The sequence below is a fragment of the Myotis yumanensis genome, unplaced genomic scaffold (assembly GCF_028538775.1).
Source record: "Myotis yumanensis isolate MYYU_CA2020_CCGP unplaced genomic scaffold, mMyoYum1.0.hap1 SCAF_4, whole genome shotgun sequence".
NCBI lineage: Eukaryota > Metazoa > Chordata > Mammalia > Chiroptera > Vespertilionidae > Myotis > Myotis yumanensis.
Window position 1 is genome coordinate 93,198,638 of NW_027223755.1, and position 26,654 is coordinate 93,225,291.

At 45.4% G+C, this 26,654-nt stretch overlaps 1 protein-coding gene across 3 annotated transcripts in view; it reads right to left on the bottom strand.

Annotated features, from left to right (window-relative positions):
- The window catches only part of CLEC16A (C-type lectin domain containing 16A), a 227,042-nt gene that overhangs the window by 53,458 nt on the left and 146,930 nt on the right, over nucleotides 1-26,654 (bottom strand). For all 3 annotated transcript variants that reach the window (XM_070412976.1, XM_070412975.1, XM_070412977.1), the window contains exons 19-20: nucleotides 3,791-3,942; nucleotides 1,450-1,654 (exon numbers count right to left, since the gene is read on the bottom strand). In XM_070412976.1, coding sequence (XP_070269077.1) covers nucleotides 1,450-1,654; nucleotides 3,791-3,942 — 357 coding nt within the window. The remainder of the gene's footprint in view (nucleotides 1-1,449; nucleotides 1,655-3,790; nucleotides 3,943-26,654) is intronic.

Sequence of the window (26,654 nt, forward strand, 5' to 3'; positions counted from 1 at the left end):
GCAGGGCCAGGTCCCACCTAGGTTGCCTGGTTTTCACCCATACAGGCCAAGGCGTAGCTAGAGGTACAGTTTCAGAACCCAAGGCAAATGGGGCCAATGCTGCCCTAAAAGTTCACATATATGTGCACCTGGGGAAGAATGTGTGAGAGAGAAGATACACGCATGTGTATGTGTGTATTTATGAGTGTGTGCTTCCTCCCTTCCATAAACAAATCTCATGATATAGCAATTTGGAGGGGCTTTTAAAAATCAATTGAAGAAATACCCAAGGCATTAGTTCTCACAGCCACTTTACGGCATAATTCTCAATTTTCAAATGAAATATTTAGCCTTCATGGCAGCTGTGAGAAACTGCTTTACATTAAAAAAAAAAAAAAAACACCTCTGAAAATAAATCTTAAAAGAAAGGACTGAGTGATTTAAGTCACTTTGCACATTACAAATGCTTCTGTAATGATTTTGCAGGCCAAGTTTCAGCTAAGTGAGAAATAAGATGAGGACTATATGGGATGCAGACCTGCACAAATCAACCAGGCATGTGCAGGAAATAACAATCCACAACGGCCAGAAACCCCGCCCTCTGCGTCTTTATTTTTAGGTAAAGAAAGCTCTCTCCCTCCCCCCGGGGCTGGGAAGCCTCCCAGAGACCACACCAGAATGAACATCAGCGCTTGAACCGAAAGGCGTTAAGTGTCTTGAGAAAGACTTTATAATTTTAGTAATTGATAGCACACCTTTACCCCAAGGAAAACACCATGCCTTCCACCCTGACAGGAACGCCCTCATCTCAGTGCTTTTACAACTAAGCTGGGGCATTCCCAACATTGGGCAGCAGGGGGTCTCCTCACAAATTCTCCACATCCCTGTGAAATGCAAAAGGACTTCTGATTTCAGAACTGGGTCCTGGCCCCTCACTAAGCAGGATGAACTCTCATGAGAGCTGGGAAGGGATGGGCAATAGAGTAGGAAGTTCTGCGTTTGGGTTCTTCCTGTGTGATGCTGGACAAGTCACTGAGCCTCAGTTTACTCATCTATAAAATGGGCAGAACAGGCCCTTCTAATCTCAAGGGTTATTTTAAGAATAAAATGTGGTACAGGAATGTTGAAGCGTTTTACTAACGTAAGCTAGAGAATGTCCACGTGCAGGAGTGAGAACAGCTGACCCACTGATGCCTGCCTGTACACCGCCTCTGCCTTGGTCGGGGGAGCTCTCTTTCTCCTCTACGAGGCCCTAGAAACCCTCTAGAAATCAAGTACTTAGGAAATGGGAAATTCTGAGCAGATTCTCCATCCTCTCACCAAAACACAATTAATGCCTGAAATGTATGTGTCCTTTTCTGGAGGAGTTAGGGGGGTTCTCAAGGTCAATGTGAGAACCACACTGACAGCCCTGTGGCTGCTTCTGCCCCTGAGGGCTCAGAGGACACTGTACCAGGACCGAGCACTCACCAGCTATCCTCTGCATCTTCATGCGCCTCGCCTGTATGCGGCCCTTGGCCAGGCGCTGCTTGGCGATGATGCAGCGGATGTGGTCCGAGAAGACAAAGGTGGCCTGGAGGATGGGGAAGGGCTTTGAGTGGGGGCTGGAGGCAGGCTTGTGGATGGTGATGTTTAGGGCACGGCTGTCGTCTTCCACACCAGTCACCTGCATGTCCTGCAGGAGGAGGAGGTGAAAGAAAATGGTTCATTAGGTTCAGGAGGACGACTGCTCAGAAGATGTGGGATCCCTGTCTCACCTACAAGCGACCCCCGCCCCCAATTTCAACTTTGCTTTTGCCCTGAAGGAGACCATCAGCTTCCCAAGTCTAAGACAGTCAAGGAAGGACACAAACCAGATCAGGCCTAGCAAGAGAAGACAGCGTGGGAAGCACAGAGCGTTCACCAGGAGTGATGCTGGTTGTGGGGTGGTACCGTCCATAAGAGGACTTGAGTCAGCCTCTTCAAGGGAACCCAACAGTCTAACTCCAACATTCTTACTTCTAAGAATGTGATAACAAACCAAAATTTCTATGCCATCTGGCACGATGTTAGATTTATTGACTCATCTACAAACCAATTTCTTCCTGATTTCTCTTAAAAAGGGGGCATCATTAGCACCCATTTGTATGTCTCTGAAGAATTTCTGGTTCCTAAAGGAAAAACTAACTCCGAGAAAGAAGGGAGGGTCACTTAGCAGGCATTTGAAGAACACTGTGTTTGAAAGCTGGAGAAGGAACTCACACATAGCAAGTGTAATTAAGAATAAATCCAATCTAAAACCTCAGGATGGATTCCGTGTAAAGAATCTGCTTCCCACAAAGGTTTGAGGTGATTTAAGATAAAAGCCTGAGACAGGAGCTAGACAGGAACGCCAGACATGCTATGGGAGGCGGGAAAGTGCTGGAAAAGGCTCATTAAGATGGTTGCTGTCCATAACATTAAAGCTGCACGGGCTCTTTGGAAATAATACCTGCATGGAAATGTTGCTGTGGGATTAGATGAGATATTACACATTTAAGACGGAGAGTTTGGCACGCAGTAACGGCCTGACAAATAGTGGCTATTGGAAGACGACCAAAAGAAAAGGTTTATGTGGCTTTCATTGTCTGATGGAGGACATGTATTAATCCTTCGAGGGAGAAAAACACTTTCCTAACACTAAATTCTAAAGGAAATTGATCACAAGCCTAGATAAATAAGAAGCACTAAGTCACCTAATGGACAACCACTTACATGGAAGTCTTTTTATAAATAAAAGATTCTTCATATAGTTCTTTCTCACATCACCCTTGGCAAAAGACATTTTTTAAATAGAAAGATCTTGCAAAAGAGGAGGTTGGGGAAAAGGGTGCAACAGTATCTTTAAACACGGCACGCTGCCAGAAGGTCACATTTGTGGAGAGGCGGATGTGGGTCAGCCTGAGCAAGGCCTTGCCAGCAGCCAGGCTTGTCCAACAAGGAAACGACCTGCCTCAGAGCAGGGCAAACCCCAGGCCTGTCAGAGTGCACTGGACATGCAGGGACAGAGGCCTGACGGAGATGTGAGCCAGAAGGCTGTTTTCGACTCTCCCGGTTCTACGTTTCATTCAGTGAACCAGCTGGCATTAGTAACCTATCAGAGAGACAAACATGGAGGAAACCCAAGCCCCCACTCGGCTTTTGGCAATCTGGAGCCTAGCTCTGCTGGACAGGGGTGGGGAGAAAGGAACTGTTACACACTGCCAGTGTAAACAATCATTTCAGACAAAAATGTGGTGATGTCTATGAACTTCTTGGAGTCTGCCTAGGGAAACCCCTGTCCAAGTGCACAAGGAAGGAAGATCAATTCTGTTCATGACAACCCTGTACAGGTAAAAAGCTAGAAACAGCCTCAGGGCACTGGTAACCAGGCCTTGGTATCGCCAGGCAGCAATGAAAAGAATGCCAATAAGTCTGAATTTACTAACGTGGTTCGTTCTCCAAGATGTATGTTGAGTGAAAAAAAGCAAAGTTTAGACTCCAATCAACGTGACACTATAAAAATACGCACACATACCCCCTCTCAAGTATATGTACACAATTTTAAAAAACATGGAGTTATATTTATATATGCATTTGGCAGAGACCAGATCCAGAAGGATCACTGGTACTGAGAGGAGGGGAGTGTAAGAAGTGGGTTTGGGACTTGACCTGTATCTGTGAGATATTTTAATTTTTTTAATGATAGCCTGTTCATGTGGTCCTTGTGCCATTAGAAATTAACTGTAAAGATGATACTCGTGTGCGTTTGTACAGTCAATGGAGAAGAGCTTCTGCAGTTCTCAGCTGTTACCTGCAGGAGGCCTGCGAACTTGACCACTCCCCAGCCAAGCCTGGACACGTCGGGCTCCACCAAACTCATCTGGTAAATATCGACAGCCAGGAATCGCTGGACCATGCCGCCATCCTTGGTGATCACCGTGCACGCAATCAGGTCGCTGTTGTCTGGAAGGAGGGAGACAGAGCAGAATGAGGTGCAGTCTGGCTTCCCAGCCTGATGGAGACTCAAGCTGACTCATACTCTGCTGGACAGCAGAGTTCAGTGGTCAGAGTCCAGGCTTGAAATCACACACTCCTGGGTCTGAGTCCCTCCTATGAGTCACACTGGGCAACTTTCTTTACCTGTCTGGGTTTCAGATTCCTCGTTTGAAAATGGGGATAATGTCCATCCCTCTCAGGGCACTATCTGTGAGGCCTGATATAAAGTACACACAGCAATAGTGCAATGTTTACTACACTTTAGGCGCGCAGACTGCAGCTGAAGAAATAAACTAAGAATCTCGGGAACATTTCTTTTTTTTTTTTTTTTTTTTTTATTTTCCTCTTAAAGTATTACAAAGGGTATTACATAAGTATCCTTTTCCCCCCCCCCCCCCGCCCTTGACAAACCCCTACCCTCCCTTACCCCCCAGTGTCTTATGTCCATTAGTTATGCTTATATGCATGCATACAAGTCCTTCGGTTGATCTCCCCTCCCTCCTGCCCCCCAACTCTCTCTGGCCTTCCCACTGCAGTTTGACAATCAGTTTGAGGCAGCTCTGCCTCTGTATCTATTATTGTTCATCAGTTTATAATGGTCTTTATTATCCATGAATGAGTGAGATCATGTGGTATTTTTCCTTCATTGACTGGCTTGTTTCACTTAGCATAATGCTCTCCAGTTCCATCCATGATGTTGCAAATGGTAGGAGTTCCTTCTTTTTAACAGCAGCATAGTATTCCATCGTGTAGATGTACCACAGTTTTCTAATCCATTCATCTACTGATGGGCACTTAGGCTGTTTCCAGATCTTAGCTATGGTGAATTGTGCTGCTATGAACATCTGGGTGCATATATCCTTTCTGATAGGTGTTTCTGGTTTCTTGGGATATATTCCTAGTAGTGGGATCACAGGGTCAAATGGGAGTTCCATTTCCAATTTTTTGAGGAACCTCCATACTGCCTTCCATAGTGGCTGCACCAGTCTGCATTCCCACCAGCAGTGCACAAGTGTTCCTTTTTCTCCACATCCTCTCCAGCACTTGTCGTTTGTTGATTTGTTGATGATGGCCATTCTGACAGGTGTGAGATGGTACCTCATTGTTGTTTTGATTTGCATCTCTCGGATGATTAGTGACTTTGAGCATGTTTTCATATGTCTCTTGGCTTTCTGAATGTCCTCTTTTGAAAGGTGTCTATTTAGATCCTTTGCCCATTTTTTGATTGGATTGTTTATCTTCTTTTTGTTAAGTTGTATGAGTCCCCTATAAATTTTGGAGATTAAGCCCTTATCAGATATGACGTTGGCAAATATGTTTTCCCACGAGGTGGGTTTTCTTGTTGTTTTGTTGATGGTTTCTTTTGCTGTGCAGAAGCTTTTTATTTTGATGTAGTCCCATTTGTTCAGTTTCTCTTTAGTTTCAACTGCCCTAGGAGCTGTATCAGTGAAGAAATTGTTTTGGCATATGTCTGAGATTTTGTTGCCTTTGTATTCTTCTAGAATTTTTATGGTTTCCTGTCGTACATTTAAGTCCTTTATCCATTTTGAGTTTATTCTTGTGTATGGTGTAAGTTGGTGGTCTAGTTTCATTTTCTTGCATATGTCTGTCCAATTTTCCCAACACCATTTATTGAAGAGACTATCTTGGCTCCATTGTATGTTCATGCCTCCTTTGTCAAAAATTAATTGAGCATATTGGTTCGGGCTAATTTCTGGACTCTCTATTCTATTCCACTGATCTATATGTCTGTTCTTGTGCCAGTACCAGGCAGTTTTGAGAACAGTGGCTTTGTAATACAGCTTGATATCTGGCATTGAGATCCCACCTACTTTGTTCTTTCTCAGGATCGTTGCAGCTATTCGGGGTCTTTTTTTATTCCAGATGAATTTTTGGAGAGTTCGTTCTAGATCTTTGAAGAAGGCCATTGGTATTTTAATGGGAAGTGCGTTGAATGTATAGATTGCTTTGGGTAGTATGGACATTTTAATGATGTTGATTCTACCAATCCAAGAACATGGTATGTTCTTCCATCTGTTTATGTCTTCCTCTATCTCTTTTTTCAACGTCCTGTAGTTTTCTGAGTAGAGGTCTTTAACCTCTTTAGTTAAGTTTATTCCTAGGTATCTTAATTTTTTTGGTGCGATGGTAAATGGGATTGTTTTTCTGATCTCCCTTTCTGAAAGTTCACTGTTGGTGTATAGAAATGCCTCAGATTTCTTGGGGTTAATTTTGTATCCTGCTACATTGCCAAATTCATGTATTAAGTCTAGTAGCTTTTTGATGGAGTCTCTAGGGTTTTGTATGTATAATATCATGTCATCTGCAAATAAGGACAGTTTTACTTCCTCTTTTCCAATTTGGATGCCTTTTATTCCTTCTTCTTGCCTAATTGCAATGGCTAATACTTCCAGTACTATGTTGAACAGGAGTGGTGAGAGTGGGCATCCCTGTCTTGTTCCTGTTCTTAGGGGAAATGGTGTTAGTTTTTGTCCATTGAGTATGATGTTGGCTGTGGGCCTGTCATATATGGCTTTTATTATGTTGAGGTATGATCCTTCTATTCCCACCTTTCTGAGAGTTTTTATCAAAAATGGGTGTTGGATTTTGTCGAATGCTTTTTCTGCATCAATTGATATGACCATGTGGTTTTTTTCTTTCAATTTGTTTATGTGATGTATCACATTTATTGATTTACGGATGTTGTACCATCCTTGCATCTCTGGGATGAATCCTACTTGGTCATGGTGTATGATCCTTCTGATGTACTGCTGGATCCGATTTGCTAAGATTTTGTTGAGGATTTTGGCATCTATGTTCATGAGGGATATTGGCCTGTAATTCTCTTTCATTGTGATGTCTTTACCTGGTTTTGGTATTAGGGTGATGCTGGCTTCATAGAATGAGCTTGGAAGCGTTCCTTCCTCTTGAATTTTTTGTAGTAGTCTGAGGAGGGTAGGTTTTAGTTCTTCCTTGAATGTTTGGTAGAACTCCCCTGTGAAGCCGTCTGGCCCTGGGCTTTTGTTTGCTGGAAGCTTTCTGATGACTGCTTCAATTTCTTCCATAGTTATTGGCCTATTGAGGTTTTTAGATTCTTCCTGATTGAGTTTTGGAATGTTGTATTTTTCTAGGAATTTGTCCATTTCCTCCAGGTTGTCCAGTTTGTTGGAGTAGAGTTGCTCGTAGTATTGTTTAACAATCATTTGTATTTCTGTGGGGTCTGTTGTTATTTCGCCTCTATCATTTCTGATTTGGTTTATTTGGGACCTCTCTCTTTGCTTCTTGGTGAGCCTGGCTAGGGGTTTGTCAATCTTGTTTATCCTTTCAAAGAACCAGCTCTTGGTTTCATTGATTTTCTGTATTGTTTTTTTGGTCTCTATTTCATTGATTTCTGCTCTAATCTTTATTATCTCCTTCCTTCTGCTCACTCTGGGGTTTTCTTGTTGCTCTCTTTCTAATTCTTTGAGTTGTAGAGTTAGATGATTGACTACCATTTTTTCTTGTTTTTTGAGATAGGCCTGTAGAGCTATAAACTTCCCTCTCAGGACTGCTTTCATTGTGTCCCAGAGGTTTTGGATTGTTGTGTTTTCATTGTCATTAGTGTCCAGGATGTTTTTAATTTCTTCTTTGATGTCATCGGTAACCCAATCAATATTTAATAACATGCTATTCAGCTTCCAAGTGTTTGAGTATTTTGGGTTGTTTTTATTGTAGTTTATTTCTAACATTATGCCATCGTGGTCTGTGAAGAAGCTTTTTATGATTTCAATCTTCTTGAATTTGTGGAGACTTTGCTTGTGACCCAATATGTGGTCTATTTTTGAATATGTCCCATGAGCACCTGAGAGGAATGTATATTCCGCAGCTGTGGGGTGAAGTGTTCTGAAGATGTCAATTAAGTCCATCTGATCTAGTGAGTCATTTAGGATTGCTGTTTCTTTGCTGAGTTTTTGTCTAGCGGATTTATCCAGTGATGTCAGTGGTGTATTAAAGTCCCCTACTATGATTGTATTGTTGTCGATCTCTCCCCTGATATCTTCCAGAAGTTTTCTTATGTATGTGGGTGCTCCTGCATTGGGTGCATATATGTTTACCAGGGTTATATCTTCTTGTTGTATTGATCCCTTTAGTATTATGAAGTGGCCTTCCTTATCTCTGGTTATGGCCTTCACTTTGAGATGTACTTTGTCAGATATAAGTATTGCTACCCCAGCTTTCTTTTCCTTTCCATTTGCGTGAAAGATATTTTCCCATCCCTTCACTTTCAGTCTGTGTGAGTCCCTTCTAATGAGGTGGGTCTCTTGTAGACAGCAGATGTATGGGTCATGTTTTTTTATCCATTCAGCCACTCGATGTCTTTTGGTTGGAGCATTTAGTCCATTTACATTTAAAGTTATTATTGAAAGGTATTTGTTTGTAGCCATTTCTTTTTGTGTGTGTGTGTGTGGCTGTTTTCTTTCTGAGCTTGATATTTCTTCTTTTTACACCAGTCCCTTTAGCATTTCTTGCATGGCTGGCTTGGTGGTGATAAACTCCCTTAGCCCTTTTTTGTCTGTGAAGCTTCTTATTTCCCCTTCAATTTTGAATGATAGCCTTGCTGGATAGAGTATTCTTGGATTCAGTCCTTTGCTTTGCATCACTTTGTAGATTTCCGTCCATTCTTTTCTGGCCTGATGTGTTTCTGTTGAGAAATCATTTGATAATCTAATGGGAGATCCCTTGTATGTTACTTTCCGTCTCTCTCTTGCAGCCTGTAAGATTCTCTCTTTATCCTGAACATTTGCCATGGTAATTATGATGTGTCTTGGTGTGGGTCTTTTCGGGTTCACCTTGTTTGGGACTCTCTGGGCTTGTGTGACTTTTTTCTTCCCCACCTCAGGGAAGTTTTCTGATATTATTTCTTCGAATAGGTTTTCTAATCCATGTTCATCTTTCTGTTGTTCTGGCACCCCTATTATTCGTATGTTGTTTCGTTTCATGTTGTCCCAAAGCTCCCTTAGGCTCTCCTCCTGTCTTTTAATTTTTTTCTCCATTTGCCGTACAGTTTGAGTGTGTTTTGCTTCCTTGTCTTCTAATTCACTAATTCGGTCCTCCGCTTCTCCCAGTCTACTGTTGATACTTTCAATGGAGTTTTTTATTGAAGCTATGTCACTCTTCATTTCTTCTTGGGACTTACTTAAGTTGTTGATTTTTTCATCTGTTTCTTCTAGCTTCTTGCATAAGTAGTTGAGTTTTTCATCTGTTTCTTCTTGCTTCTTGAACATGTGGTGCATGTACTCTAGGAACCTTATTCTGAATTCTTTTTCCGTCATGTTGCATATCTCTGTCTCACTTAGCTGCTTTTCTGGCGAGTCCTCCTTTTCTTTCCTTTGGGGGTTTCTTTGCCTACCCATGTTTGATCTCGCTGACATATGTAGATGTTGAGGTGTTCAGTGGCTGCTCCCTGGGTGGCAGGGGCTCCTTGGGTTGTGGTTGCTGCTCAGACGGTTGCGGTAGCAGCTGCTTTCCAGTTGGCAGCAGCTCCTCTGGTGGGTGTTGTTCACAGCTGTGTTGGCTCTTCTGGCTGGTGGGGGGAGGCTTCACGTACAGTTGCTGTTCCACAGACAGAGGGTGTGGTGATCAGGAGGCTGTGGTGATCAGGAGGCTGCGGTGATCAGGGGGCTGCTGTTGCTTGGATCTGCTGCGTTGATTTAAAGGCACAAAATACAACAGAGCAAGGCGCAACGTACCAGGCACTGAACACAAGTATATTCACAATATTAATAACCCCAAATAAAGGTGACCACCCGAATTAAGAGAATTAGGGGATAAGGGAGAAAGAAGAGAAGAAGATAAAAGAGAGAACAGAAAAGAAAAATAAGAAAAAAACAAACAAAAAAGGAGTGCAAAAATAGAATTGGGAAAAAAGAGGGGGGTAAAAAAGAGAGCGAAAAAAGAGAATGAAGTAGAAGTGGGGAAGAGACTCCCCGTATGAGGTGCAAACTCCAATAGAACTGCCACTAATCTCAACAAATTCCAGCAACAGATCCCTGGAGATGAATGCAAACTACAAACCACCAATAATATCCAGAGGGGTAAGGGAAAACAGAAGCACAAAAATAACTGGGGTGGGGTGGGGGAGGGAAGGGAAAAACCAGCAGAAAAAAAAAAGAAAAAGAAAAAGAAAAACAACCTCACAACCAGTCCTAAAAAAGAAGAAAAAACACACAAAAAAACAAACAAACAAATTAAAAAAAAAAAAAAAAAAAAAAAAAAGCCCAATATATTCAACAATCAAGAAAACAATAAAAAGATAAGAGAGAAAAAAAATGGTTGGAAAGTGAAGAAGGATAAAGAATAGGTGTATAAGGATTTAGAGCAGTAGATTGGAAATAGGATATATAAGTAGGGTGGAATTAGACAGGGGGTAAAAAGAGGGAATTGGGAAAGTCTGGAGCAGGAATAGGGTAAGAGAAACAGGACACCAAAAGGGGAAAAGTAAGGAAGAGGGTTTTAGCAAAGAGGTGGAATTGAGATAGGGAAAATTAATGCTAAAGGAACGATGAAAATAGAATGGAGAACACTAATCCCAAAAGAAAATAAAGAGAAAATAAAATGGCACTTTAAAAAATGGTAAAATGGTAGGAGTAATAATACTGGTTAAAAATAAAAATGTGGTAATTGAAAGGGTAAAATCAGGTGATGGAAAAAGAAGAAAAAGAGAAAAAAAATTGGTTTCTTAGTAAAAAGGTGAAAAAATTAAAAAGAAAAAGAAAAAGAAAAAATTTGCAGTAGTGATGGTCTTTCGGTTCTTCTACTCTTCAGCCTGGTTCGCCTTAGTCCTGCCAGGTATTTAGGAGAGTGTTGAATTTGCCTGCATTACACTGTTCCTCCGTGTTGTAAATCACAGTCCTGATTTTAAAGCAGGCCGTATTTGTGATCCAGTCTGCCTTAATTTGTATTCCCCTAAGAGTCAGTTTGTGGCTCAACCTCTGGGTGGCAGTGTTTTTGGGTTGGCCTCTGAGGCTATACAGCTTCTCTATCCTTTTTTAATCCTTACCCTGCTCTGTGTTGTTGGTGGGACTGAAAATCCCTCTATAGGCCAGACCCTGGTAACTCCCAGGGACTAATCAGCTTGTTTTAGTCCTTTATCTCATACAGGGTGGAATCTGGGTGTGGCTGTGCTCCTTGCCTGGGGGGCTGGGGGGAGGAATTCCACCCTCTGGAGGAATGGCTGCCCCAGTCCTGGGCCCAGGGGGGTCTCAGCACTCAATTCGCTGCCACCTCCTCCGGCTCCCCCTCTTTCCTCAGCCTCTCCCCAGATTCCCCTCGTCTGCACCTTCACCCTCTCTTCAGCACAGGTGAGTGTCTGTATCCGAACTGTCCTATGAGCAGGGTTCAGTGAAAACAAAGAAACAGACAAACGCCGGCCGGCCGCGGAAACGCTCCTCTTACCGGTCTGGGAAACGCTCCTCTTACCAGCACTGCATGGTCTGGGAAACGCTCCTCTCTTATGGGCACTGCATGGTCTGATCAGTTCCTCAGGATGCCCCCTTTAGTCTCAGTTCTCCGCAATCACAAAATCCAAATCTCAAATCTCCTGGCGCCAGCAAACCCGCGGAACTCCTTACCCTGGTCAGGGTCTGTGTCTGTCCCAAGAGACGCGGCTGTCTGCCATGCGGTCTCCCTCCGACCCTCTAGGCTCAGGTCTGGCAAACTTTCCTGCCCAGATCCCTGGTTTTTAACCTTTCCAGGGGAGGTCTGCCCTTCCAGGCTGCAAGCCGTCTCACCAGCTGAGTAAATTTGCCAATTCGGGGTGGGTGTTATTAGTTTCAGCTGCTTACTCCGTTTGCTCCGGGACAAGACCTGGGACGCGTCTGCCTATATCCCCGCCATCTTGCTTCCTCCATCTCGGGAACATTTCAGCGCTTCCTTGCGGACAGACCACTGTGATGGTGTTTGCCTAAATTAAGTGAAGAAGCAAAGGAAGAGTCCCCTGCTCGGTTACAGGACCACCACGCCCTCAAGTTGGTGTCTGGCCACGAAGAGCGGAGTTCTGCACTAGATGGTGTGTGATCCTGGGCAAGGCACCTGGCCCCTCTGATGGAAATCATGTCCCCTCTTACGAGATGTTTGGTGCATTAAATGAGAAAAAGCAGGTAAAAAATTTAGAACAGGGTCCTCAGTGTATGCGGGGTCCCTTCTCTTATTTGAAAGTTATCTCCAAATTTGATGTCTAATTTAGTGCCTATTCTGATGACAATGAAATCACCAGGACCATTCAATCTCTGGCCAGCTCGAGTTCCCCCCAGTGGAATCCTCTGCTACATGTCTAAAAAGAAACAGCCAAACCAGGAAACAACCTAAATGTCCCCAAACAAGGGAACATTTTGAGTATGACTTTTCCCCATCACATGGAAAATTATACACCCATTTAAAAATTATGTTTAACCAAACTGTGAGCAGTGGTTACCTATGGGGAGGGAAGTGAGAACTAGAGGTAGGAGTGTGTGTGTGATTGGTGGGGGAGGGGAAATATCAATGAAAGAGCTTTAATTTTTGCTCTATACATAACTGTTTTGCTTGAAATTATCTTAAAGTAAGAAAGTATTCAAGATACACATTTGAAATACATATTAAAAATCCAAGTAAAATATCCTCTTTACAAATACTTGCAGTGACACTGGAAAAGACATTAAAATTTTAAATGAAAAAGAGGGTGAAAATATTCTTACTATGATTTTGACATATTAAAAAAAGATATCCCTACAATGAAATACAAGTGCAGAGAAATATATTAAAATGTTAAAAGAAGTCTCTGATTAGAAGACTGGTAGGTGGTTTTTCTACACACACCTTTGAGGTAAAATTTTATATCATAAAAATCTACCCATTTTAAGCATTCAGTTTGCATTTTAGTAAATTTACAGTTGTGTATAACTACATCCCAGCTGTAGACCCCTACCCAGATAATTTCTATCAGGAGCACTGTAACCTAATATTCAGCTTAAATTTAGTGGTGGTAGGGGAGTGGAGGTAACACAGATGGTATAAATTCTGGCCCCAAACACATGGGATAACAAACTTGGGCTCAGGTACTCACCAAGGTTCCCTCCTCCCATTTTACTTTTCATTTAGGTCTAAGGGATGGCAGATAAATGTCCCCTCTCTCTCAGGCACCTTCCCCACCCCCATGCACACTTCAGTTTAATCCTCTGAGAGCATAATCTATCTGGGATTGTGGCTTCATGGGGATGAATGTCTTCCAATCCACCTTCTCGGCTTTTCCAGGCCTTGAGTTTCTGTCTGTTCTTCCCAGCATATGCCAGAGGCTCCCATGGCAAATACCAGCACCAGACAGGCTTAGCTCTCTAGGCTGCACTTTCTTACTATCTAGGGCAAGAATTTTCCTCCCTTTCCCAACAGTCCAGCCAAGTATTTAAAAAGATTTCTAAAAATTATTTTATCCAGAATTTCTGGTTCCACACGGGAAGACATCTATATTATCAGAAGTGTAAGTCATCATTTTCATTCTTATAAACATACTAAAGGCCTGGTGCACAAAATTCGTGCACTGGGGGGGGGGGGGGCTCTCAGCCCAGCCTGTGCCCTCTCACAGTCCCGTACCCCTCGATCGTTACCACCTGCCTGCCCCTTGCTGCGGAGGCAGGAGAGGCTCCAGCCACCACCGCTGCACTCGCCAGCCCTGAGCCCAGCTTCTGACTGAGTGGCGCTCTCCCTGTGGGAGTGCACTGACCACTAGGGGGCAGTTCCTGCGTTGTGCGTCTGCCCCCTGGTGGTCAGTGTGCACCATAGCGACTGGTCGTTCTCATCATTCCGCCGTAAGGGTCACTTTAACTTTTATTATATAGATTCTTTGTGGTAGGTAGAGTTTATTTTCTTTACTCAATACTTAAGGCATGTTCTTCAATGGGAATCTTTTACTTTTTAAAAGTAGGAAACAAAACTAAATGAAAAGAGCATGCTTTTCCTTTCCTTTTTCCCCTTTCTCTCCCCCCTTCTCTCCCCTCTAAACAGGGTAACTGCCTTCTTTTATCAGCGGGGTGCAATGACAGTGGGGTTTATCAGCAGGCAACCCCCTCATAAAGCCCAGAAGCCTCAGGGGCTTCGGGGGAAAAAGACCTACCACCTCTGCCACAAAGAACAAAAAAAAGGAAGAACTAAACCCCAAAGCGGAACAACTTTCAGCAATGCAATTGAGGCATCAAAGCCCTGTGAGAAATTTCATAAGAAAACTAAAAGCAGCTGTCACCATGAGACAGGACCGCTCGGAGTGGGAGGAAGCCCTGGCTTTCCAGAACCTGTGGGGCAGTTAAAGAGAAACACAGCAGCTTCTGAGGACTAAAGAGAAGATCTTCAGAAGAAAGGGGATGCTGGTTGGGGACTTGTTTGTGGTCCTCTGGGGTGTCATTTTAGGGAAAACCTTCCCCACCCTGGCCCTCGCTGCTCTGTCCTGGGGGACAGGGGCTGTCTGGTCACCTTTGGGTGGCCATGATGTCTTTGGCAAAGGAGGACCCAGGAGAGAGGTGCTAAATGGAACCCAATTCTGCCCAGAGTCTGTCCTTTGCTGGCAGCCTTCATGCAGGCACCTGTGACTGTCGCTCTGGGCCAGGGCTGAGGTACCAGGAGATAGGCAACTCTGTCAGGGTGCATGGCGGCCTCATGAGCCTGCCTCTCAGGAGTGGCCTGTGGCCAGGGGAGGCCAGTGCAGGTGGCAGGTCCTCCATACACCAGCACTGTCCACCTGAATCTCTGGGTCCTTCTCCCACCAACCCCACTTCAAAAGGGGACAGGTGCGCTGGCTGATTTGGCTCAGTGGATAGAGCATTGGCCTAAGGACTGAAGGGTCCCAGGTTCAATTCCAGTCAAGGGCATAGGCCTGGGTTGCGGTCTCGATCCCCAGCAGGGGGTGGGCAGGAGACAGCCAGTCAATGATTCTCTCTCATCACTGGTGTTTCTATCTCTCTCTCTCTCTCCCTTCCTAAAATCAGTAATAAAATAAATAACAAATAAAAAAGGACAGGCCTAGGACTCTATTGAAAAGAAAATTACAGAGAATTGTCAGAAGACAACATAGGAGACTAGCCTTATGACCTTAGGGGAAGGAAATAATTTCTTTATAAAGAAATAAGAATCAATACATACAAATAAATATATATAAGATTGACAAACTAACTCCATCAAAATTAAAATCTAACTCATGTATAGCAAATGACTTTATGCATAACAGACCGGGGGAAATATATGCAAATTACCTCTAAGTGGCAAAAGATGAATAAAGCAGGTACTATGAGGGCTCCCATAGGCAATGCACAGAGGAGAATGGGGCAGCCACTACTCACACACGAAGGTGCTCACCCTCATGAGAAGTCAGGAAACATTCAAACAAGATACCATCTTCTACCCATGAGATTGGCAAAAACAAAAATGTCTGATGACATCAAGTACTGGTGAGGACAAAGAAAAACTGAGATTCTCAAACGCTGCTAGTATGAGAATCAATTAACACAGCCACTTTGAAGGGCAAATTAGCATTATTTATTAAAACTGAAAGTTTCACACAATATGACCTTCCAATTGGTACGTTCCCTAGAGAAACACACTTGTGGGCCAAGAGACACGAACAAGAATGCTGATGGCAGGATTTGGGTCTGTAATATCCAGTAATAGAGGAAAACCTTTAAAAAAAGTGTACATTCAGTCATTCAGTGCAAAGCCGTATGGCAACAGCAAGGAACGAGTTAGATCTCTAGGTATTTCAAGAACATACTGTTGAGTGGAAAAAGCAATTTGCAGCATGACACATGCAGTGTAACACAACTCGTGTAAAATTAAACCACACAAAAAGAAACTGAATATTTTCTCTGGGTTCAAGCATATAGATGTAAAAGGAAAATGTAAGAAAATGTCTGGCGGGTGCACAGTGATACCTATTGGAGTCGGGGAGATGGGATTCAGGGTGCAGGGTCAAGGTCATTTCAGTTAACACAATGCTCTGATTTTTTAAAGGGAAAAGAGGTATGTTATTTGTGTATTTAAGATTAAATAAAGAGAAAAGTTCATCTCTTTCCAGACTCAGACACAAAGGGCTCAGTTCCTCCTGGGGCCCAGCCAAGGGGGGGCAGCAGCAGCAGACCATGCTGTCGGCCAGCCGGCTCTGCCTGATCCCCACGGCGGAGACAATCATCTCGAAAGGGCACTGGCAAGCAGACAGCTCTCCCACAGCACCTCTTGGTACACAGGTGTGCATGTTTTCAATCTGGCCAGGCATGCAAGCTAAGAACTCTGGCACCCAGTTCAACAAACACGTGGGTGTCAGGTGCTGCACTAGGGAAGCAGGCTCCAAAGAATGAGGCTTGACCCTGCCACAAGGGGCTCAGGGGCTGGCGGACACTGGAACTAGGGATCACAAAACACCAAGTCTCCATCTGTGCACTGTAGGGACAGAGCAGGTGGGATGACAATGTCTCCATCACAGTCCAGGGAGAGGTGACATGTCCCTCCTACTCCTAATCACTGCCTTTCTTTTATTTAAAAGGCGAGGTTTGACAGAGAAACCAAGATGGCGGCACAGGTAAACACCGGAAATTGCTGCCTCACACAACTACTTCAAAAATACAACTAAAAGACAAAACTGACATCATCCAGAACCACAGGAAGGCTGGCTGAGTGGAAATTCTACAACTAGAAGGAAAGAGAAAAGCACACTGAGACTCAGAGGAGGTGCGGAAGTAAAGTACAGAGGTACGGAGGCGCACGTGGAAAGGGCTGGCAACTGAGGACAAGGTTGTCTTTTTCAATCGGGAGGGAGTCTCAAGCCCCCGACTGCTCTGAACTCCAGTTCCGGGTGAATCTCTGGGGACCCAGACTCATATGGGGAGAAACTGAACTGTCTGGCATTCGTCGGAACTCGAGAGCGCTTTCTCTCAGAGGTGCTTGGAGCGATGACCGGGACACTGAGACTCGGGGCCTCTTAGGGTAGGACTGAGGATCAGCCATAGCTGCTAGCTCCGCCCTGTTGATCCCGAGACCCCGCCCCACCCAAGCTGTGCACAGAGGCTTTTGCATATGAAAGGCCTGGCCCTTTGCAATCTGAAAACTACCTAACAAACTGCATATGGGTCAGAGAGACTCAGAACTTCCAAAAGAAGGCCCAAGGCCCCACAGCTGCTTGCTTTGCTTCACAGCTGGGCCTCATCTAGGCACCTCCAAACCCCAAACAAAGAAGAGGAATCTGCAGATCTCTCCATAGCTCCTGCTGGGTAGCCTCAGGCAGAGGCTAAATTAGCACCTCCTTAGAGATCCAAGTGCCAGTGTACCCAGTGGTCAGAGTGGGACCATCCAGATTACAACTCCTCAGATCCATAAGGGACACACTCAGGGGGCAGACTCAGTGAGCACCAAAGCCCCACTGAAGCAAGTCTTGCCCCAATAGGATGTATCCAGCACAGAAGTTCTCCCATCATAGACACAGCTGATTCTCACAGCCAATTAGCCTGGAGGTCAATTCCTCCCAGTGATACCTACAACAATCAAGGCTTAACTACAACAAGACGGTGCACAAAGCCCACAAAGGAGTACACCAAGAGTGTCCACCTCAGGTAATTGGGGAGGCTGAGCTACTGGGCCCTATAGGACACCTAGCACAGAAAGCCACTCTACCAACACAGGGAAGCATAAAAAATGCGGAGACAAAGAAACACAAATGACAGAAATGGAGGAAAGCAAACTACAGGATATAGAGTTCAAAACCACATTTACAAGGTTTTTCAAGAATTTTCTAGAAACCGCTGATAAACTTAGTGAGACCCTCAAGAAATCTAGTGAGACCCTCAAGGATATGAAAAAGGACCAACTAGAAATTAATCATACACTGACTGAAATAAAGAATATTATACAGAGATCCAACAGCAGACTAGAGGATTGCAAGAATCAAGTCAAAGATTTGAAATACGAAGAAGCAAAAAACACCCAACCGGAAAAACAAAAAGAAAAAAGAATCCAAAAATGTGAAGATAGTGTAAGAAGCCTCTGGGACAACTTCAAGCTCACCAACATCTGAATTAGGGGGGTGCCAGATGAAGAGAGAGAGCAAGATATTGAAAACCTATTTGAAGAAATAATGACAGAAAACTTCCCCTACCTGGTGAAAGAAATAGACTTACAAGTCCAGGAAGTGCAGAGAACCCCAAACAAAAGGAATCCAAAGAGGACCACACCAAGACACATCATAATTAAAATGCCAAGAGCAAAAGACAAAGAGAGACTCTTAAAAGCAGCAAGAGAAAGACAGTCAGTTACCTACAAGGGAGTACCATAGGACTGTCAGCTGATTTCTCAACAGAAACTTTGCAGGCCAGAAGGGAGTGGCAAGAAATATTGCAAGTGATGAATAGCAAGAACCTACAACCAAGATTACTTTATCCAGCAAAGCTATCATTCAGAATTGAAGGTCAGATAAATAGCTTTACAGATAAGAAAAAGCTAAAGGAGTTCATCACCACCAAACCAGTATTATATGAAATGCTGAAAGGTATTTCTTTAAGAAGAGGAAGAAGAAGAAAAAGGTAAAGATACAAATTATGAACGACAAATACACATCTATCAACAAGTGAATCTAAAAATCAAGTGAATGAATAATCTGATAAACAGAATAAACTGGTGAATATAATAGAATCAGGGACATAGAAAGGGAATGGACTGACTATTCTCGGGGGGTAAAGGGGTATGGGGGGTACGGGAAGAGACTGGACAAAAATCATACACCTATGGATGAGGACAGTGGGGGGGGGGGGTAAGGGCAGAGGGTGGGGTGGGAACTAGGTGGAAGGGAGCTATGGGGGGAAAAAAGAGGAACAACTGTAACAATCTGAACAATAAAGATTTATTTTAAAAAAATAAAAAAATAAAAGGTGAGGTTTGCCATTTATTTATTTTAAAATATATTTTTTATTGATTTCAGAGAAGATGGGAGAGAGAGAAACAACAATGATGAAAGAGAATCATTGATGGCCTGCCTCCTGCATGCCCCACACTGGGAATTGGGTCCAAAACCTGGGCATATGGTCTAGCCTGGAATTGAACTGTGACCTCCTGGTTCATAGGTCGACACTCAACCACTGAGCCATGCCAGCAGGGCCACCATTTTATTTTATTTGAAAATATTAAGCTTACCAACCTCTTGGAATAGATAACACATTCATATGTTTCCATTTAAAAAGAAATGCATTTTTTTTTTTTTACAGTGGATGTCAAATCTTCCATCCACTATGTATTTCAAGTGTACATGTAGCTACATTCTCTCCACCTTGTCTTTCACAAATGGTGGAATGTCACTCCCTCTGCGTTATGCTTATGCCACTTGGCCACGAGTCTCGGTGACCCATCAGCACACAGAAGCCATCCTCACTCTTTTTCAGAGCCATACCCTCTCCCACTATCGGGAACTAGGTGATTCAACAGCTCCCCAGCTGATAGAACATTCTTATTCATCTATGCATGTGAGAGTAATTCTATACCAGCAAAGATCTTGCACTTAGTTTTTCTCTTAAAATAAAAGGAAAGTTCATATCATTGCCATGAATGAAAAACCAGAAGTCCTTATAATAGGGCGACCATGAAAATAGAATGAAATACAACGTGATTAACTTACAGCCTAAAGAACACTCTTTGGATAAAAAGGGAGAGCCACTAGTTAGGGAAGTTCTAAGACAAACTAGTACCAATCTGAGACTTTCTCCTTAATGTAATAGAAAGAGTGGCACTGAAATGGATTTTCTTATGGATTATACTTTCCAAAGATGGCCACCGCAGTCTCCCACCTTACCAGCTCTTCTTACAGTGGGACCTTGACCCCCTTCCCATCAAGTGGTGGGGGTCTATGTCTTTTCTCTGTGAACCTGAGTGGGTCTCTATGATTGCCTAGACCAGTGGTCAGCAAACTGCAGCTCGCGAGCCACATGCGGCTCTTTGGTCCCTTGAGTGTGGCTCTTCCACAAAATACCAACTTCTGCGTATGAGCCATGAAGTTTCACTCGCACTGTACGTGCGCGCCCGCATGTGGTATTTTGTGGAAGAGCCACACTCAAGGGGCCAAAGAGTTGCATGTGGCTCGCGAGCCGCAGTTTGCCAACCACTGGCCTAGACCAACAGAGTACAGTGGAAGTGATCCTATATGATTTCTGGGGCAAGGTCATGAAAATGCTCTTAGAACCTATCCGCCATGCTGTGGGAAGCTCACGCAGCTAGGGAGCACCCCAAGAAAAGCTAAGGCCCCAGCCCGACAGCCAGCCCAACCTGCCAGCTCCCAGCGAGTGATCCTCTCGTGCCCAGCTGGGCCACTCCAGAGGTGTGGCAGAGAGGACCTAATCCCACTGAGCCCTGGGTAAATTACAGAGCTGTGAGCAAAATGAATGACTGTAGTTTTTTTAAGTCACTCAATTTTAAGATGATTTGTTACTTAGAAATGGAGAACTTCAACAGTGATTTACTGTAATTTAATGTAGTTTACTGCTGTATCCAGGCATAAAATTCTAAAATTCTTTTAGCACCACCAGGGGCTGCACACCACAGCGTGGAAGATGGGCCTGGACAAACGGCCCAGAGCTGGTGATTTTGGATGTGCAAAAGGTCCTTCAGTGTTGAGCAGAATGAAGGAAAAGGAGTATAGCCATTTCCCAATCAAAGTTTAAGATGTTGGGAAAGAAGAGGAAAAAGCAAAAAGCACGAAAGGGCAATGTTACCATGCAGTGTAGAATCAGAACAACTTGGTCTGGCAAAGTATCTTGGGCTTTGGGGCCATGGAGACCTGGGTTCGAAAACCAGCTGTGCCATTAAAAACGGTGTGACCCTAGACAAGCCACCTCCCTGAGTCTCAGGTTCCTCACATATAACACTAATACCTAACCCCCTGCAGGACCGTTGAGGGAATCTGAGAGAGGCCTGGGATTATGCCCAGAGGAATGCCGATGGGAATCACAAACACAAGCGCTGTGGTCTTCATCAGCAGTGGGGACTGCTCGGAATGCCCTGACTCTTGGGAGCCAGGACTCTAGTCAGACGGTTCTGCTGAGGTGAAGTCATGCTTTCTGAATGTAGGCTCCAGGCTAAGCAAGGTTCCACAGAGGGAAAGTGAATCATGGCTTTGGGTTGTTCCTCAGAACTCCTGTGGAGTCATGGACAGTGAGCTAAGCCATATTGTACTCCCTCCACTCCAACCCTTCATCTGTGGTTGCCCCACCCACACAGTCACGCTCTACCTCATGCACCCATCTCAGCCCTACTGCTCCCCAGTGCCAGCCAGTCCCTCCTTCCTGCTCTCTGCCTAATGCAAGCCCCCAGAAGCCATTGCCCTGACTTTCTTCACTGCCGTGACCCCAGGAGGGGGCCTGGGCAGTGGCAGGTGTAGAAGTAGTCACTGGATGAAGGGACGCTAATATCTTCTGGTCCTCCGGCTTTGAGGCAAAGGACTTCTCGACCAGCTGTCCTTACAGGCCCCTGGCTGCAGTCTTCCTCCACAGCTCCTTCTGACAGTGCAGCTCATTACTGAGCAATAACTGGGGCTGATTGACTCTTGCTGCATTTAAATGATCCCTTCGTAATAAAATATGGGTGCCAATAGCATAATTTAATTCTTGGCATTGGTGGCTCCACACACATTTAGAATTGAAGTCTTTATACCTACAGTGAGGTTTCAAGCCAGGAGAGTTCCAGTGCTTTGAAATCCAATACCGTGAGCCTTAGGGCCAAATTCTTGGAATACTACCACACAGTGGACCTTGTCCTTCAGGCACGTGCCTGCGTTGTTAATCAGAGGTCAGGTGGGCCCAGGAACAGGATGCACTGATTTCCTGAGAAAGGCAGGCTCATTGTGGGTGGGGTTTCAAGATACCAGGCCCACAGGGACACTTTACAGCGGATAGGAGACCAGGAAGCAGAAAGGCACGTGGCTCCATTTGCAAGGAACGTGTGGTCCCCACCCCTCCTTGCATCCAAGAGCACGTTGAATTTCTACTCCAGCACCTGCACGTGTGCCAGGCACTAGTGAGACTGCAGTGGCCTGCGGGCCCTCCCAGGGTGACCTAAGGCAACGGGATCACTGACTTTCCTGGAGTTGGTGGCCCTGTGCTGTGGGGATTCAGAGCCATCCAGGGCTTTGGTTCTCTGAAGCCACCTACTGAAAGACTGTCAGGGCTGAGGTTCTGGAGAGGGGGCCCCCGCCCTGCCCCCCATAGTTTATGACTGCTTCTGACACCACGACCGACCTTTACCGAATGCTCCTGTGTGCCAGGTGCTGAGCCCCCACTTAGACAGGTTCTGGGATCCTATGAGGTAGATGCACTGATTCCAGAGGACACAAGCTGCAGCAAGCAACTTCCTCAGGGACACACAACTGATAGCGAACCGGTGACCTTCACACCACCCTGAGCAAGCCCATGGTAACCTGGGTTCTAGTCCTCTGGATGGGGCCAGAGAGAGGGCTGACCCTCGTTTACCTCAGACGGGGACACCCTCAACCCGTTCGCTGGTTCTGGTAGGGAGACAGTCACATGACACAAGCTCTCAACAGGCAGGCCCGAGAGGTCTTGATTTCATGGTGGCTGTTGGTGTGAAGCCACCTCAGTGCTCCTGGGCTGCCCTTGGCAAGGTTCCCCTTTCACCAGTAGCACATACGGACCGGGCAGCCCACACAGAGCTTTCAGACCAGCGCACAGGTGGTGGCGCTTTGGAGCTGCCCAACTCCGGGAATTAGTGTGGGAGACAGAGAAGGTGCTCTGTGGCCTTGTGCTCAGTTCCAAGACTCCAGGTCTGGCATGGCTCCCCGATGACAGAACACAGCTGAGGGGAGAGGCCTTAACTGGCCAGTAATGCAAAGATGGGAAGTGACTGATGAAGCGTCGGCACCCGTTGGCTCTCTGGGTTGGAGGTGGGGGTGGGGTGTGGAGGGAGAGGCAGGCACATCAGTACAAGGCAGTCAATCAGAAGCCCAGTGGGAAAGTGCAATCCATCTCCCAAACGTCACTACTCTATCAATATCTACTATAAGAATGAAATGATAGCCCTTCAGGGTGTAAGAAAGTTACATACGTTTCCTTGGGAGCTACCCTGAGTGCTTGGAAGCCTTGTGCTGATTCAAATGCAACCCAGGGAGCTGGGTGACAGGCAACCGGGTAAATTCTATAGACCCAGCACAGGAGAATGGGCTTGTCTGAGCGACACCCAGACCTCCGCTAGCCTGACTAATGGGGGAGACTCCATGCATGGCCCAGAACATTCAGAAGTCAAAACGAGGAAGAGATCCGGTTGTTCCCACTCAGGGTGTGAACCATGCACTCAATTAGGTTGGCTGCTTCTCCTGACTGTCAAATCAATCCTTTGAAGAAAATTAAGTAACCACTTCTCCATCAACCCAGCAACAGCTTATGGGTTATTTGCTGCAAGTAGCAATCAATTACTGTGTCTTCTTTGAAGCTCCCTAAAGCCTTCCTTCCCAGCACAGCACCAGGGCAGGTGTAAAGTGAAATATTTCCTGGATGGAGAGTTTTGCCACACTCCTACTGCCAGGCATAGAGTCCAGTCCCTCCAAGAATAAAGATAAAAAATGTACCAGTGTTGTTCCTAGGATTTGCAAGGGGAGTAGCAAGTGGGGATACAGATATTAGGCTATGGGCTGAAATGCAGTCACCCAGGGAGACTGACCTAGTGCTCAGTTCCAAGATTTCAACCACGATCACCAGGCTACCTCAACAGCCGCCACTCCTCTCCTCAGCCTCCTCTCCATCCGCCTGCACCCAGAGCTCGATGCTCTCCTAACACATTCCAACTCCACTGCCCCACTTGTAATCGCAGCTCTAAATGCAGGGAGCCACCAGGCCTGAGTGCTGGCTGCCTGGGGATGAGCTGAAGCTCGTTGCTCTCTAGTTGTGTTGACTTCGCTTAGGTTGTCTCATCTGGGGACGAGGGTAATAAAATGACAAATGACTTTATGGCTCTACTTCATGATATGCATGTTGATGTATTTAGGGATAAGGGTATTGATGTCTGCAATTTACTTTGCAACACACACACACACACACACACACAGAGAAAGAAAAGGTGGATAGGTGGGTGGTGGATGGCTGAATGGAGGAGCAGACATGTCAGGGAATGATTTTCAGGCCAGGAGCCCGAGGCTTGGGGACAGTGCTGGGCTTCAGCTCAGCACCACCTGCTTCCAGGAGGGGTTTTCCACGACTATTTCCTTCCTCTTGCTTGAGACACTATGATTGGTAAAATAGTGTGACCAATTTTCACAAAGCAGCCAAGAAAGCCCGTCACAGGTCTTCATTTTTCCCTCTTGGAAAATTTCAAGAAATTCTCTTCTTGGGAGAACTAAGAATGAGAATTTGACTTTTCTTATTTGCCACACGTCCAGACATGTGTGGGGCGCCTCCCTCTGACTGCTCAAATCTACATAAGGATGGGCAACTTGCAAAGGCTCTATTCCTTGTTTCTTCTTCGCACTAAACAAAGTTCACAGATAGACAACTCGGTGAAAACACAATTACCAGAAACAGAATCCAAATGAGCAGCAATTCCAAGTAGAGCCTTGCATATCCCCTTATCAAGTGACACACAGCCTGCCACCAGAGGCACAGCGATCTGATCTTTATAATGCATTGGTGACCACACTTATCTCTACACTCACTCTCCCCGGAATGCCACATTTGCATAGTACATTGCATAATTTCCTCTCTGAAAATGGCCCTGTTTAGCATGAGTAAATAAAGTTACCTAACTCTGTGGCAGCCGAATGGAATACTTGAGATTTCCAAGAAAAGATTTGAATACCTAAGCTCTTCACTATGCAAGATAGTCTAACACAGAATGACTTTCAGCACAGCTCCCTCCTTCCTGCAGCCCAGCAGCAGAAGATGGAGATATCCGGGTCTTAGGAGCCCATGTGTCCCCGCTCCCGCCCCCGCCCCCCCCCCCCCAGTAATTTCTTTGCTCTGGGCCCCTCCACAGGATGTGGTCAACCGACCTGGGTTTGGATCAAGGTCCTGTCTTTCCCTTCCTTCTTTTTATTCTTCCAAGAGTCTTTCCACCTAGTATTCGCCTGCTGGCTAGGCGCCAGGTACTGGGCTATAGTGACGAAGAAGGTAGAGATATCCCTGCTCTGGGAGACCTTTCTGAGCCTCAGTCTCCTTATCTGAAAAATGGACACAACACTTCACAGGGATTCTGTGAGGAACAAATGAGATGATTTTTCTCTGCAGGGGTCATGTGGACACATGTGATTTTTCTCTGCATGGGTCATGTGGGCACATATGATTTTTCTCTGCATGGGTCATATGGGCACATGTCTCCTTTCTTCCTCTGGATAGAAGTTCTAGAAGACAAGGCCAAATCTTCCCTTGGATTTCCTCTTTAAGATACTTCATCAGAAAAGTGCACATGGGTATTTTAGAGAGCAGATCTTGGCCCAGGAAATTCTCCCTTCTTGGGTAGGGAAAAAGTGGAAGGGGGGGTTCCACCTGGGAGAGAACATCAGCTAGAGAGTTTTCCCCAAGTGTTAAAAACTCCAGGCTTTAATATTGCCAATGCCACTAGAGAAGGCATATGTGGGTGCCACACAGGCATTGGTGGGGGATCTGTGCATCCCCAGATGCTGGCTAACCTTCAGGGAGCTCTTCTGGTCAGTGGCTCTGAGCTTGGCCTTCAAGGCCCTTCTTGGATGGGAAATGTTCTCTCTGCTAATATCCAATCTGGACCCTCCCCTTGGGATAGGCCAGTCAGTGGAAGAAAATGGCTTTGTAGATAGAACCCTTTACACCCACTGTCCTCCTTGCTGTCTCAGACTTTTTATTCAACATTTCTGCAGCACGTTCCTCTACACTAGACCATGTGCTTGGCAAAGGAGACCACAGAGATGGGCAAGATTCACGAGCAGCTCCTGTTTAGTCGGGGAGACCAAACGAGTGACCATTACATTTGTAATTTGTGACAAAGGCCACTGCAGAAGAAGACAAGGGGGCTGTAGAAGGCTAGAAGAGGGGCTACCAACAGCCCTGGGGTCAGGGAAGGCTTCCTGCAGGAGGTGATGTTTTTTGTTTTTTTAAATATATTTTTACTGATTTCAGGGAGGAAGGGAGAGGGAGTGAGAGACAGAAACATCAATGATGAGAGAGAATCATTGATTGGCTGCCTCCTGCACGCCCCCTACTGGGGATGGAGCCCACAACCTGGGCGTGTGCCCTTGACTGGAATCAAACCCAGAACCCTTCAGTCTGCAGGCCAAAGCTCTATCCACTGAGCCAAACCGGCTAGGGCGGAGGTGAAGTTTTAACTGAATTCTGAAAGATGCCCAGAAATTGGTCAAGCAGGGGAGGAAAGTGGCACTTCAGTCCAAATAAAGCGGTCCGTCTCCAGAGGGCTCAGGCTCCTCTCTGATATGCTCCTGCATCTGACCCTTCCTGGACCAGCACCAGCCTCCCATTTTTCCCTAACTCTTTGGGGTTTCAGGCTGTTTTCTTCATTTTGAATGGAAAGGCTGAAGGGATGTCCACATGCTCTCCCATGCCCATCGAGTGGGTCTTCCCTCCATGTCTGCCCCTTCTGAGTCATACCTCCTGAGGCAGCACTGTCACACGGGGGAGGGGCCAGACTGTACAGTGTGGGCCCTCAGCACACCACCGCTT